Source organism: Phalacrocorax aristotelis, chromosome 6 (assembly GCF_949628215.1).
Source record: "Phalacrocorax aristotelis chromosome 6, bGulAri2.1, whole genome shotgun sequence".
In the NCBI taxonomy this organism is placed as follows: Eukaryota; Metazoa; Chordata; class Aves; order Suliformes; family Phalacrocoracidae; genus Phalacrocorax; species Phalacrocorax aristotelis.
This window is the reverse complement of record NC_134281.1, coordinates 15,307,036-15,323,217: the sequence shown is the minus strand read 5'-3', so window position 1 is coordinate 15,323,217 and position 16,182 is coordinate 15,307,036. Positions and strand designations below refer to the sequence as shown.

At 35.7% G+C, this 16,182-nt stretch overlaps 1 protein-coding gene across 2 annotated transcripts in view; it reads right to left on the bottom strand.

Moving 5' to 3' along the window:
• ERC2 (ELKS/RAB6-interacting/CAST family member 2) overlaps positions 1–16,182 on the bottom strand; it is a 474,805-nt gene that overhangs the window by 446,298 nt on the left and 12,325 nt on the right. For both annotated transcript variants that reach the window (XM_075096173.1, XM_075096174.1), the window contains exon 3: positions 9,422–10,223. In XM_075096173.1, the coding sequence (XP_074952274.1) occupies positions 9,422–10,078 (657 nt within the window). In that variant the 5' untranslated portion in view covers positions 10,079–10,223. The remainder of the gene's footprint in view (positions 1–9,421; positions 10,224–16,182) is intronic.

Below are 16,182 nucleotides of genomic sequence, written 5' to 3'. Positions count from 1 at the left end.
AAGTCTCTAACACTGAAATATTTACTTTGATTTGCCTCAGGATTTTTCTTTTGGCAAAAACATCATTTATTCCTTTCCCTTCAGGGTTTGAGGGGGACTTCACATGAAGTCTACTGCCTTCTTTTCACATGTGTTTTGTTAGCTTTGTATATCATCTTCCAACACCAAGAGTAAGAGCAATAATTATATTGTGGCAGATGCTTAAGGAAATTCAAGAAGTATATACAATTTTCCCACCCCACAAGCCAAAAATTCTAAAATTACTAAATTAAAAAGAGTTATTTGCTCCTGCTACAGTCAATCCAATTTGAACCAAGGTTATCCTCTATAAAATATACCAAGGGCACCTGCTAGTTTCTTTGCTTATTCAACTGAGAGACATTCTAGCAATAAATTCTAGTAGTAAATTCCCTCTGGCAACTGACAGCATTTACAGCTGACTCTCTGGGACAAAGGAAATACACAGTTCTATAGTCAGGAATGTTAGACACCCTGAACAGAGCAAATGACAGGTAAAGTCAGAATCTGATCCTGCATGACATTAACAAACCATAACTCCCAGACATGCAAAAATTCAGAAGAAAATTAAATCAGTGACCAACAGGTTAAGTCACTATCATAACATTCCCTCCACCCCGACACAACAATCTGAAATGAAAACATCTTATGAACTCAGAAACCTAACAGAAAAGAGAAAGTTTAGAAAGTGTCATGCAAGTTTATCTTTAAATTATATACATATATAAAATAAATAAAAATAATGCTTTGCAGCACAGCCAAAAGAATTGTGTTTTTCAGAAATAGCCTCGAGGATGGAGTTCCCTGTTGCAGGCTAATAGAATATGGCCTTATCAACTGCCTGGTAGACAAATCAGGGGCAACTCTCAGAAAAGTCAAGATGAAAGGACCAAAATGAGAGAAAATGTCTGCAAATGTTAAGACTAAAAATGTGTAATGAGAAAGGAATGACCTTTTTCTTTTTTTTTTTTTTTCCTCCATACTTCCTCCCCTTTCTCTCACCAACTTCAGATGATAGAAAATTTTGAAGACTCATTTCCAGCATTTTTTTCAGACTAACCCTAAGGCCTCAAGGATTAAAGGCAGGAAGGAACCCAGTTTACAGAAACAAACAGAGAAATAAAAATATTTTTTAGAAAAACACCCGATAAACTGCAGGTGTCATCACAATTGATGGAAGCGAAATTCACCAAGGATAATGTTTGATGTATTATCTATGATATCAGTAAGAAACTGTATCATTCGTGAGATTAAATGTTAACTTCTTCAGGAGACTTTATTTATGCTTTGTAAGCCTTGCTTGCAAAATAAGTTCCTGCATTATCAACTAGTTTGCTATTTATGCTATGTATCTGATACCTCCCAATTCTAACAAAACTCAAAACAGTTTATATAAAATTACCTCTCTCCCCATCTCCTTTATGTCATTCTGACAGCACGAAGTACCGTATCAGAATGCCTACCCCAGGCTGATCCCTAGTTCAAGGCAGGAGGTGGCAAAAAGCAGCAGCTGCCATGCTTGAGGTATAGCTTACCAGTATGTACTGAAGAAATACCTTCAAGCAGTGCTACAAACCTAAAGCAAGGCTAACTTAAAGGTAGTTTTATCCCAACCTATTTCCTGCTAGTTCTACATTTTTTGAAGTGGTCATCTCTGAGACCCTGTCAGAATCCTGGCTTCTGTACAAAGGGTTCTACCCAAAGAGCAACCCAATAATCACTGTTAAACAGTAGAACTGTGCTTCAAAGCGCATCAGAAGAGGGAACATCCAATATAGTATCCATGTGAAGTTGCAAGTGAAATTTAACAAACAGGATGACATTACTAAATTCAGCTATAATATCAGCTGATAAACCCTACAGCCTTTCAGAAAACTCCTCACGCATTACTTCAGTTTTAAGTTTTATGCAGCAGATGATCAACACCATTACAGGACAAGAAACCCACAACAGAAGCAGCAGCACTTTTCATAGTATCCCAGGCATGTACCTCAGGATGTTAGCTCAGGATATGAATATGTTCAAAGCTGATAAGATCACAATTCTGAATCATATAGCATTACACAGTCACAAACACCTTTTATTGGAATGCTGTTTCTGCTATGGAGTCTTTCCATAAAACATGACTGGCCTTCTTTACGCTTCTTTATAAAGAACACTCACTGACACACATTGTTTGACGCTCATTCTAAGACTTCTTGATGCAACTGAAATAATGGTTTTGTTTTGTTGTGGTTTGTTTTTTTTTTAACACTAGCACTTTAGCACTGGCATAATTGAGAATGACCTATATCCTGCATTTAAAAAAAGAAACGACCCACCGAAAAAAAAGGTGACCCAACTGACTAAAGTAGGTATGTTGTATGTTGCTCATATTCTTTGAAGCTTAAAATCACTTTTTCAACAACTCTTAATTTCTAACGTGATTAATAAAGTACCTTATGTTTGAAATATACTAATAGTGCTCCTTCGGCTGCCAGAGTTACACGCAGCACATCCTAAAGACTACAGTTCATGTTCCTTTTCTTTTTCAAATACTGGGGGGAACAGAACATTAAAATCTCAGATCTCTTTTTATCTCAAAAATGTACAGAAGGATGTAACTTATTACTACTATCCTTTCCAAATGACCATTAACATGTGATGTCATTTTCATACAGCTTACAGTATTAGTTTCTACTATATAATCTGTATAGATGTATTATTGTCTAAACCAGAATACCACCAAAAAGCTTCAGCTGAGACTAAACAAGTGCTTACACACTTACACGGACAAACTCCCCTTATTCTTTTTCTAGCTCAGTACTTACAAAGCTGACTTTGTAACAGCAGCACAAAATCCAACACAAACCCTTCTGGCATGGATTGTTCACTCTGTTTCACACCACCTATATACCGTCATTCCTCAGCAGAGGAGTCCTGCTATTTTAGCCTTTCCCATTTGACAGAAACATTTTTATTTTCAAATTAGAAGAAAAAATTACTGATGTGGTTTTGTTTCGTTATACTTTCAACTTCAGATAATGAAGTTTTGCTCTATAATGAATGTTTAATCTATTCCACACATTTAAATGCTTAAGCACTTTGTCTCATTTAAAAAAGAGTAAGGAAGAAATATTTTGCACTTACCTAAATTGTCATCAATGTACATGAATTTAAATGAAGAAAACAGTGAAAACATCCAAAATAAAGTTAAAATCAACAAGTATGCATGCAGCTCTTGAGACAGAAGTATTAAAAAAAAAAGCTGAAGAAAGCAAGAAACAACAGTACAGTGAAAAACGGAAGATGAAGTGAATGAATGTGCTGAACCTACTGGCTTCAAAATACCTTAAAAGAGACTTTCACTGGTTGTAAATACTATATTACAAATTTGAGTTTAAAGATTTTTAAACTGATTACTTTTTCTTCAAGAGACATATTTAGCAAAAAAATAATCAGGTCATTTTTTGTTATTATTAGTTTATTAATGTGATAACATACCTCAGGAAGCATAGTAAAGCATGAACAGAACTTTTCCATTTCTCCGGTTACAAGGTTATACACAAAAGGTAAAGCTAGTACTTCATAAATATTCAGAATGAGCTTCAAAATTTGTGGTGTTGCACACACTTACATAGAGACAATGGGGCAGGCTGAGAGGTATTTATACCCCAAAAAACACTCTTCTGACCATCTCTGGTATTTAGAAACAATGAAGGGGGGGGGTCACCTTTCCACCAGTAATCAGGTGTATACTTCGATGCATATTAAGGAACAAATATCCTCCTGGGAACTCAAACGGAAGACCCAATTGCTGGCAACTCCCTGCATATTCTACTAGGATCAAACCTCCAGAATTTCAATGGGCATAAACAAAATATTTAAAAAAAAAAAGTGAAGCATAGTCTCAGAAGTGGACAGACATAGTGAGGAGATAACAGATCTTCAACTTCCTTTGACTTGCATTTAAGGATGCCAGCAGGGTCTAAGCAATGGACTGTCCACTTTGGAAGCAGGCAGGGTTGATCCCAGTCATGGAAACAATTAAGCAAAGTTAAGAAGTGGTAAGTTTCCTTAAGCATCAACAATAATAATTATAGACTACATTAATACACACTACTTTTCAACTATATGTAGTTTTACAAGCATATTTAAACATTATATATAATTTTTAATTTTAACTCCACTGACTAGTTCCAAGATAAGCTAGCGAAGTTACAGCAAGTTAAATTTAAATTATAGCTCTTGCTTCCTGACTTTCCTTTTAGAAGGCAGAAAGATGACTAAAAGACTGTCCTTTTTATGATGTGCAATACATCAGAAAGCAAAATATGCATATGGTATGTTTGATTTGGGGGTTTTTAGGTTTGTTTAGTTTTGGTTTTTTTTAAGACTGGGTACATTAACCTGCTCAAGGTTTTACTAGAAATGTGGTTTAGTTAATACCAAGAGGGGAAAAATAATTTCAGAGTATTTCTTAGTGTATTTTCTTTTACTGTTCTACTTAGATACTTGTATTGAATCAAAGTAAAAATGAAGATCATGTGAAATAACATTGAGTAACTACTCATAGTTCTGACTTCATGAATATGCATGCCTTTATCTACTGATTATTTTACCAGCTCTATTCTGTTAATTGCAGCATCTATTAGTTATTCATATTGCTACAGATATATAAAAATTATCTCAAGGATCTATTTTGTATTCAAAATTATTAATCTCTCAGGCAAACTGTTCACTATCCTTTTTATCCTTTTCTTCATCTCATTAATGAAAGGCAAACTCCTGCAGTATCAGGACAGCAACTAAACATCAAAAGAAGATCAAAATTTGTAATATATTTTCAAAGAACATATTAAGCATATTCAAGTTTCCTGGTTTTCTTAAAAAAAACAAACTTATTTCCAACAACATATAACCATATCATGAATGAAAAAGCCACTGTTCACTGCATGCAGTGGTTCATTTTGTATTAATTATGTCCTATAAATGTCATTATTTAATAAGTAGGGAAGAGGGGCATTAGTTTGTGCAACCGACTTTACGGTTTACTTTTAAAATGTCACAGTAGACCTAATTCAGTTATTGCAGTGTCATAAAAACCGCATGTCAACTGATAAACATATGTTGTCTTAGAATCAGCTAATCCAAACAGATAAACTAGTTCCCCTCTTTTTTGGGGGGAGAGGCAACAATCCTGGGAATGAATACTGCTGAATAGTTTCTTGTGTCCTCCCAGTTCTTTCCACCTAATTGCCTTCTGCTCTCCATTGAAACCTTCTACATTAACTCTTCTGTATAACACACTCAAGCAAGATTAGAGAGAATATCTACCTAGAAAAAAAAATGCAAAATCTGATTGAGAACTTGCAAATGGATAATTCTTAGTTGAAGAACCACTATAAATAGTTAAAAACATTTAGAGTACTTCCTGCCCCTATGTATATAATCAATATATACATTGTGCTGTGAGAAAATGTGTCACAGAGTAAGAAAGAAGAACAGGAAGACAAGACAACTAACTTTGGGTTGTAATACCAAAGGACAGGTGCTCAAAGCATACCTCTTCAAAAGTAAAGAACCTTCAAAAGAAAATCAGGAATGACCAAGTTCCTGTCCATAAATTTCTTCATTAGTCTCTTCCTGCTCCCAAAAGGTTTTATTTTTAACAATTTTCTGTTGAAATGCATCCTACTTTTTCAGACTGTTTCTTCAGTTTGCCAAATCTGGTTTCATTTATAATCCTGTTTTCCAGCATGTTCTTAACCCTTCCCAGCTTGACATTATCTGAGTGCGTAATACATATCCATCATGTAGAACATTGATGAAAGCCTCAAACACATGACAGATCCCTACCAGATCCTACTAGACATCTTTCCAATTTCACCATGAATCATTAATTACATTTTTACTCAGTATTCTAATCAGATATGCATACATATAATAGCAATTTCACCTCATATGCTTCCCACACCAGCTTGCTAATGAAACTCTTCTGAGACAATGTAAGAAGTTTTCTTATTGTCAATAGGTTACTACTGGTCTTCCCTCATGTATAAAGCCTGTTTTCCTGTAATCCAAGAAAACCAGACTTGTTTGACATTATTCTTGACAAATCCATAGTGAGTGTTCGTCTTTTTTGAAAATATTTTTTATATTTTATATTCCTTTTATTTAAGAAATAGCTAATAATTTAAATACAAATAATTAATAGTTTACAAATAATTTTTTCTTTGATTGTTCTTACAATATTTTTCTAGACACTGCCATAAAAATATATCAAACTTAAAATTCACTCATTTCTCTCTCTCGTTCCCCCCCCCAGCAGCTAGATTTACCCTCCTACAGTCTCCTGGGAGTTCCCAAAATCGGCTATGAGATTAGGGCCCCATTCAGGGTCAATTTCATTGTGCACAGCCAACCTGAAAACAGTTTTTAGTGTTTCATTGAGAAACATCTCAGATTAAGAAAGGAGATTTCGTAAACCAGTAACCCTCAGACACACAAGGATAGATCTATCACTTTTTAGTATAGATGTGATAGATGGCTTCACTTTTTTTTCTTTAAAATTATAGCTTTTTGGTATTTTTAATCAAAATTAGTTGTTTGAAAGAATCAGTAACCATGTGGATAAGTAAGGCTGACAAACGAGCTGACACAGCCAGCTTGGACTTCTAAAGCCACTCCTTCAGACAGGCTCCTCTCCAAATGCTTACAAGAAAACTAAGCAGCAATTAGATAAGAGGGATGGTCCTTTTATACATAAATATTTTATTATAAGACAGGAAATAGCAGAAACACATGGTCAAGTCATAAAACCAACAGAAGGCCCCTGGGGAGTTTTGCTGGAACCTGCGGCTGGGCTTTGTGCTGTCTAACATATCCTAAGCAACCCAGAGAACACGGTGAACTTCAAGATGACTAGCTTTCCTCATTATATTAGGTTATTCAGGGCAGTAAAGACAAGAGCCAAAAGCAAAGAGGGATTTTATAAGACTAAGCAACTAGGTAAGGCTGGCAGAAGAAATTCAGGGAGATAAATATGAAGTTATACGCTACTGAAAACAATCCCTCCTTCATGCATAACAAGCTGGGATCTAAAATGATTATAACTACTGGTGAGATTCTTCAGCTATGATAAATATTTCCATTAAAATATTACCTCAGTATTCAGTAGCAGTTAAAAAAAAGAAGTCATCCAAAGCTAGAAAGAACAAACTGAGTGTTGGGAGAAACGTACAGAATAAAAAGGCAAACACTACAAAATCAATGTAAAACACATTTTACACCTGTATTACATAAAGCATGATCCCATTTTGGTCTGCTCACCTCAAAATAAAAAAATTAATAGGTCTGAAAAGGTTTCAGAGAAGAATCAAAAGAAATGTCAGAGTTCAATAAAAGGAACTATCACACATACTAAGATTCTCCTGTCTGATAAAGAGCTGAGGGACAGATGTTATGATGGTGTCCTATAAAATCATAGGTGGCACTGAGATCAGCATCAGACATCAACTATTTAATGTTTCTTCCAGTACAAGGAACAGGAAGTACTAGCAAAAGCAGCCGAAGTCTAGTGTAAAACCAAATGAAAAGCAGTGGTTCTTCACATGACACATTAAGTTGTGGGATTCACTATCATAAGACACCAGAATTTACATAGGTCCAAAAGCAACTGGCTTAATTCAAAGAAAAGTCCACTGAGAATTATTAAGAAGACAGAGTTATTGAGAACACAGATACTGTAGCTGGACCATAAAGAGTACTCGGTGGAGATATCACCATATACTAGGTCTACTCTATGAACTTTTGGACATCATTAGCAATGGAATACTGGGCTACCCAGTCTTCATGTTATTTTATTATAGGTAAGGATTCATGTTAAATACATAGATAGGGTAAAACACACCTGTTTTGTCTTTTGTTAGGTTCACCCTTACAAGAAAATAAGAGCACTTGTTAGAAATAAAAGCATATTATAATCTATGAAATAAATGAATAGGATGACTCATAAGAGTTACTTTACCCTAAAGATGAGGAAATAGCTTTTAGAAAAAGACCAAACACATAACCACTTTGGCAAGTGACAAAGTCTTTAAATACCAGATTCAGATTCCAAACGCCAATACAAGATGTTAATGTGACATTTCCATAAGAAAGGCTACCAAAACAGAGTGCATTAGAATATTCCCCCTACTGCTAAGGTGACACCAGCTATCAAGATTAGAATGTCTAACCAATAAGGCTTTTGAATAGCAAAACCTCCACCAAACATGTTTTTTATCACATTAGTTCTAGCAGCATCATAGTGCACCTACTATAAATAAATATTCAGTAACTGTCAGTCTAGATACACAGGTTATACAAGAAAATAATAAATTAATTCACTGATCAAGTGAATTCCTGATCAACACCCAGTCAGTTTCCCAGTGAAGTAACTGGTATCAGGCTTGTTAATTCCACAGATCTTTAGGCTCGTGACATGCCTAAGAGGTGGAAAGTTTGGTGAGAAGTACTGATGATCACAAACTCAGAAGTAAATTAAAAATTTCAGTTGTTGCTGCCTGCCAGCGAAGAAGTTTAGATTGGGAATCTGGAAGTGAGAGAAACACAGGATTGTGGTTTTGTCTGGGGAAAGCTAACAGATGGTCTAAAAAGGAGCAGCTTTAAAATAAGACTGACAGCAAAAAACTGTGTAGAGACAGCAATACAAGAATTTTGATCTATTCTGTGACTGCTTTGTACAGCTTTGTGAAATAGCAGAGAGTCTCAAAGCTTGACCATATAGCTTTATTCATGCAGATTAAAACACTTTAATCTTTTTATAACTTTCAGAAAGAATATTATGTTGCGAATAGAAGTATTTTAAATACATATTTACAAGATGCTTTTTCTAAGTGGCAGGTCTCTGAAGTGTTGCTGAAAACACAACTTGAACTTCATGCTGTAATGTAGAATTACAGAAGGTTGCATATGGAGATTTAATATCATATCTTCATTTAACTTTAAAAAAATTGAGCAGGTAAATCCCTATACAGCTCATACAGAATATGCCTCTGGATGCTGATTTATACTTTACAGAAGTGGCTCATTTACCTCTTCAGAAAAGGTTGCTGCATGTATTTAGACTGTTGCTAGAAAAAAAGCGCTAAAGAAAGTCTCAAAATCTAAAAAGTGGTGGTGAGAAAGAATCATTCTCTTCAGCTACAATGGGAAAGAGTGCTGCATGAAGGAAATCGTAACCTGCATTCAGATTATTATTGTGCTTTCTTATTGTTTAGCAGCCAGAGGTAGATTGATCAAGACGTACAGTTCTTGCTGTAAATGTCAGACTTGTTCCAGCATAGGATAGAGTACCACAAGGAAGACATCAAGTACTTAGCTGTAAAATCAACAGAAAGAAACTTTTAGAATTACTTACCTGATTTTCTTCATGGGAAACTCTCATTTGTTCTTTAAGAACTGACATTCTGGCAGCTTCTTCTTTCCTCAATACTCTTTCTTTCTTTAGCTCAGGACTCCAGAAAGTTTTAATGCTATTCATGGAGGATCCCAGCTTGCTGTCCTTAATGTCTAGTTCTTTTCTGAGAAGATCATTCTCCCTCTGTAGTTCCTTAAGCTGAGCCTGCAGGTCTAACATGGTACTATCTCTAACCTGTCTCAACATAGAAGGAACCTGATGGTGGTGATGGTGTGAAGATGTGGTCAGACCTCCATGCTGATCAGCATAAGAAAGGACATCTGTGTGTGAAAGTCCAGCTGACGCAATATTAGGACTGCTCCCCATAGCTGTGACTCGACCTCCATACACAGCTCGATTTGTAGCCCTTCCAAGAGTCATTGTGCCCTTTGGGAAAGTAGTAGAAGCTACACCTTCATGGTCACTCAGATACATTGGTCCAGATGTTGCATAGGCTGCATTAAGGGACTGGATGTTCTCCATTGATAACGTCTTACCTGTTCCTCCTCCTCCTCCACTATTTGTTCGCCTATGGCCCAAACGAGGAGATCTTGGCAAGCGAGGAGACCTGGAGGGACTTCCTTCTAAATTGCCGATTGTTCTTGCACTTCCATACATTTTTATCTACTATGAGGTACTATTTAGTAAGAAATTAGTAACACTAAAGTTGAGTTTTAAATTTGGAATTCCAGCTAGAAATATTGGCAGTTTCACTGCATTCTTCCAGTAGGCAAAAATCTATTGTTCCTCCAAAGTCAGAGACCTGAAAACAAAGATATTATAAAATTAAGTAAATTTTAATCTTGGAAAATAAGTTTACAAGTAATCAGCATATATCAGAAAATAAAGTAACTAGCTTCCTAGAGTAATGACTTTAAAAATAAAATTTACTATAGATTTTGTATTTAGGATGGCTAGGTTATAAATGCATTTTCAAACTCATCTCATTCAGAAGAAAAAACTGCTAATTTCTTTCTTGCTAGAAAATATCCTGATATTTTGACTTAGTTTAGCAAGTTTTATGTTGCAATAAATACCATGGGCCCAAAACCAGCTGATATGTTAATAGTCTTAAATGACTGACCATGTGGATTTGTATAAAGGAAAAAAACATAGCTGTTGTTGACATTAAGAACTACCCAAACTAAGATATTACATTTTCAAAAGACAGTATAAAAGTAGCAATTCAGCAGTTCTATATATTCTCTAGTAATATTAGATTAATTAAAACAGAACAAGGAAATATCCAAGGGTTTTAATTTTTGTTTGGATTAACAAAGAGGTATTTGGACAGGAAAGAGGATGAAGGAACAGTGTTTCTAATAGTTCAGCTGTAACCAGTACAAACACACTTTCGTAAGAAAAGTTAACAATAAAACTAAGCTAATTTGAGTTAATATTTCTTTCTAAAGAATTATAATGTACTACAACACAGTATTTTTTTGTTCAATGAAGTACTAGCTTGCTAATATTTGTTGTTAATTAGCTTCTCAGAAAAAGGTTGCATGACAATAATCTAGGTTTTCCTTTAGAAAAGTAGTGCTGTGAAATACAATTTTCTTTTTTTTTCCTATGCTTATCATATTGTTACTTTGATAGAACTACCCTCCTAATTTATTTACCCAAACAGATAAGTATGGACCAAGGATCTGTTTTCAGATTCTTTAATACCATCATTATACATTTCCCAACTTTCAAGTAAATTTATTAACTTTAAATAGCATAAATATATCCATATAATAGGACTCTAGGATTAGGTAGGTCCACTGATTTTTTTTTTTTTTAAACAAATCTGACCATTTAAATAAATTTGTGGTACTAATTAAATTGGCAGTCATTAACCACATCTAGCACCATTTATTTCAAAGGTAACTAGAGTAAGAACAAAAGCTGGATTCAGTGAAATCCAGTCATCTTTAGCCATACCCTCAAGGCATCCTCATTATCTGTAGATACATTATTTTCCAGTGTTTTAAAACATCTGTTCTACATTTGCTGTGAAAAAAAGTGTTGATGCAGGGGCAGGCTGAAGGACGATTTGATGTCATATTTATTAATAATCTCCAATATATTAAATCCTCAACAACGATATCTGCATAAAACATTACGGATACTAATTACGTCAGCAAAAAAGAAGCATGCTGCGTTCTGCACTGACCCCTCATTATCCCACTCAAGCGTTACCACATGGCTTATATGAATTCTAAGAATTGCTCGGTATATGCTACATTTTCATAAAGTTTAACAGCTAACATAGTCTAAAGCATTTTTCTTTCATGTGAATTACAAGTATCCATCTGAATTAGTTGAGATGTTCCAATTTGTTCATCTTATTTCAACTAGTATTATACAACAGCGGCCATTCCTGTGAATTTTCACCTCTTTACTGAGAGGTCACAGGACTCTTGTGTCAAGAGTCACAAGATTCAGAAGTGGAAGGCACAGCACTACACTACACCGAAATGTTGATGACAATGGCACTATGGGTGTTGGACAATATAAGTATGGTATTTATTCAACATTGATAATTTTGAAACACTGAACTCTGTTACCACACCCAGGCTGCTCCATTAAAAGTATTTCATTTCAATGCAAACATTGCCCTTGGCAGAGCAGATCAAACAAGCTAACATAACATTGTTCCACACAAACTATATTAACCAGACCAGTAATTCTGTCATAAAACATTACCACTTTTTGCCATGCACTAACAGCTCAGCTACACACGCTGGCACTTTCTGCCACGTACAAACAATTTGGCGATGCATAAAGCAAAGCAGGGGTACCTACTTCAATGAGAAAATGTAGTATAACCATTTAGGAAGACAGAGATATAAAATTACATTCTAGCAACTGTTTCCTACTTCAGGATCACATAACTCAAAACAACATGAATATTTTTAATTCTAGAGGCAAAAGCCCGATCCAGCTTCTTGAGCCCCGAAAACCTCTTAAAGCTCCCAGAATTCAGCCCCAAGGCACAGACTTAAAGGAACGTAACTTGCTGATTTGCGTTTCCGAACTTGGACGTGTTACCATGAGTATCCAAATCTGCCCCCCTCTTTAGTTGTCATACAGCACTCAAGAGATGACCCACAGCTTGTTACACAAAAAAAATGGTGCAGCTTTTCTACCATCTCAACTTCAATGCATTGATCAACAAAACCTGTATCTCATGGTGACTGGGGGCAACGTAACTGCTCATCCTAATTCTCAAGTGGCTGCACCATCCTCTGTCCAAGTAACATCACACATAATGCACTCTGAGAAATCTGTCCCTGCATATTTCTAGTTTCCTGAAAAAGTTCTGTAGCTCCTTCAAAGAGGATCTCACATGAGATCAGAGCTGAAGATCATTTTCCTTCCACTGGCTCACAGCAGATCCTGAGCAACTGTCTTCTAGACAGATACAGTTCTCTCCACCAAAAAAAAAATTCTGGCCTGGTAAAAAAAAAGTAAGATTGCTAGCATAAACTGTCAATGTCAATTGAAACTGGATACAATCAAATATTTTTAGATACAGCAAACCTGATACATGGTGGAGGTAGGTGCAGATTTGTTGATCCTCAAAAATATAAGTATAGGATACCCTTACATCATAACAATACTATTTTTCCTTTCCATTGCCACAGTTTGATAGTTATGCTTCTTCCTTTGAGTCACTTAATATCCTACTTAGCCTTTTGTTTATGCCTCTGATACGTATTTTTAGGTAGTTGTTTTGCCTTTTAGACTATTAGTTGTGGTCTGTCTCCTTTTCTCTACTTGTGTTAAGTTTTGAGTTGTCATCGCAAAGCAGAGAACACTTAACTTGCTTAGCACTCCAATACTTAGCATTGAGCCCTACTGAAAAAGGGAATCATCATCCCTCATCCAAAGGGAGGCTAACTTCTCTCTGGACTACTCCTTTACTTTATTAAAAACGTTCGCATACTGATGTAACATTGTAACTTTCATATGCCTGTGAAAATTCTGAACATAACAGGAGAAGAGAACACCACCAGCCAAAGAAATGTTACTACCTCCACAGCATTTTCAAATAATATTTTTATTCCCCCCCCTAAAAATACTATAATCAAGATGGAGTCCTCTATGTAGAAAGTGGAAGCACACTGACAATATGCTTGTTTTTCTTACTTTCATGGACTACTAAGGATACCTCACTGACAAAAAGATGAAAATCGTGATTTAAATAAATTCTTTGAGTTTATTTTCATTTGCAATTCATTACCTACTACAACCTGAATTATTCAGACTGGCTTTCTTGCAAACAGCTTGGAAAAAGAAAAGCATATAAAAGTGTGCTTTTTGGAAGTGTATACAACTTAAGGGTAAATCCTGAGCCTTCCTTTATGGCTGTGAAATGTTTCAGACACAGTAGAAGCCACAGACCATTGCTTTATGGAAGAAGGGAGAAAAGCACCTACATCATTTTCTACTCTTTACTGCTTATACACAGAGCCTTCCTAGCTTCAGGAAGATTTACTGTGTGTCTCAACACATCAGGAAGTGAAGGAATGAAGAAACACTATCAGCCTCAGGGCCTCAACAGTTGCCATGCAGACCATCATCTGGCTGGAAAAAAAAAAAGAAAGAGAGGAGAACCCTTCTCCATCTCCCATAGAACCTCCTGGCACAGAGCTGTTCTAGCTGAATTAGTGGGCAGGCAAGATATAGAAAATTATCTTGAAAACTAAATTATTTTATATTGCTATTTTAATTTAGGGGGGGAAATTGTTACTCCAAAGCAATCATTTTTCACCCAATATTTCAAGGATTGTTTTGCTGAACTAAAGCATAACCCTTATGCACGATAGTATAAGGGGTGGAGAGAAAGATAAATGGAATCAAGCAGAAACGTAAGAATTTCATATATTATGGGGAGGATGGGAGAGCTGTATAGACAAGAACAGTGTACCCACAACCAAAGAGGCTGATCCTCCCTTCTGACAGAAGCCCAAAAGCTTCTGATGTTGCAGTAGCATGCACAAAGGAGCTCCAATACAACTCATGAAGGTTATAACCCCCTAAGAACTGCTCCAAGACAAAAAGACACACAGATCCATTCAGTCTGGTCTGGGAGAGGCTGCAGACCCACTGCATTCATTTTCCCATAAAATGTTATTTTGAGTTTTAAAATCTAAATCAGCTTAAGAGTATGAGAAAAAAAACAGATGTTTATTTACTCATCTTAATATTTTCTTACTTTAAAAAATATGTTAATGTACATAATGTATGACTTAAAAGCTAACCACTATAATGGTGACATTAATATTTTGCATTGCAAGCAAAATTATATAGAAAGAGTCAGAAAATTAAGCATGCATTCTTGGGAATGGTGAGAGGCAAGGGTGGGCAGACACTTCCCCCCAGCCATGCTCATCAGCCTTGAAACTCCCAGCAAATAAGAAATAGTCTATTTCATGTTAAAATCCTTCCTGGTTGCTGTTCTAACTTTGGCTTAGCTTATTTCCATGTTTCTATCTCACCACCTGCACTCTGCAGACAATATCATCATGGGTTCACATTATCCACATCACATAAGTCTCTGACACTGCATTTTATTTGCCTTTTAACTATTTTTATAGATACTTAAAACATAGGATTCTAATACGATGCTAATGGAAGGTCTGTCTCGCTCAATTTACTTTCAAAATGCATTACTTTGACATTTTACATAATTACAAAATTTCCTTGAAATACTGTCTTCACAGAACCCCATAATTTCTGGTTTTCACCAGTTACATACTCTTACCCCACGCCCAGTCCCCCAAAAAAAGCAATCTTATTAATTCTGTTAAGCTATTTAAACAAATCAGTGTAACCAAGTTCAAAGCAAGTGAGAATTTTCTGCATTGTGTCTGACAATCTTTTCATAACAAGTCCAAAATAATTGCACAGAGGCATTGTAGTTCAGCCTCAGAACAGACTGGGGGCTATTTTGCCCATTTCCTGAGCTCTATGAATCCTGATGGTTTAGAAAAAAATGGAAACTAGATCTTGCTAGACAAAAGCCCGTGGTGTCTGGCTAAACTTTAATGAAATTATGAAATTCTTCCTTCATTCAGTTTAGAAAATGCACAATATGTTGTTACCTTCCATTGTCTCTCCTGTAAAATGTTTGGGCCTAAGCACCCCGGCAGTCTCAGATCAAGTATTCCAAAACATTGAAATAAAAGTAACAATTTGAACTTTGCTACCAATTCTGCATGTAGCCACAGTGCACGCAGAGTTCTCACCAGTTTGTTAGAGGTTTCACTAACAAGCAGGTGAAAGACAGCATGCAGTGTGGCTAATTCCACAGCAGATTTAACAACTTTATTGATAAAAGTTACCAAATCACACTACACTGGAAAACACCAAGAAATGTAGAAAAAAGTCCTGTAACTAGATATAGGGCCAAAGACAACAAAATGTAGCAAACCTTTCCTCATGGAATATTCCCATGACAGAAAACGTAATATGAGCAAATATTCAGACTATGCTCAGGAAGTGCTAAAACCATGACACTACTAAATCTAAATTATCATCTTAACTGTACAGAAATCATCCTTCTTATCACTAAAAGCAGCCCAACATTTTTAGTGAAGGATAAAGAGATTTGATTTCTTTCTTCCTTCTGTTCTTTGGGGGTTTGGGGTTTTGTTTTTCTGTTGGGTTTTTTTGGTTTGTTTTTTAGGTTTTTTCCTCTCTGCTTGGTTTTTTTTTTCTCAGACTAGGGC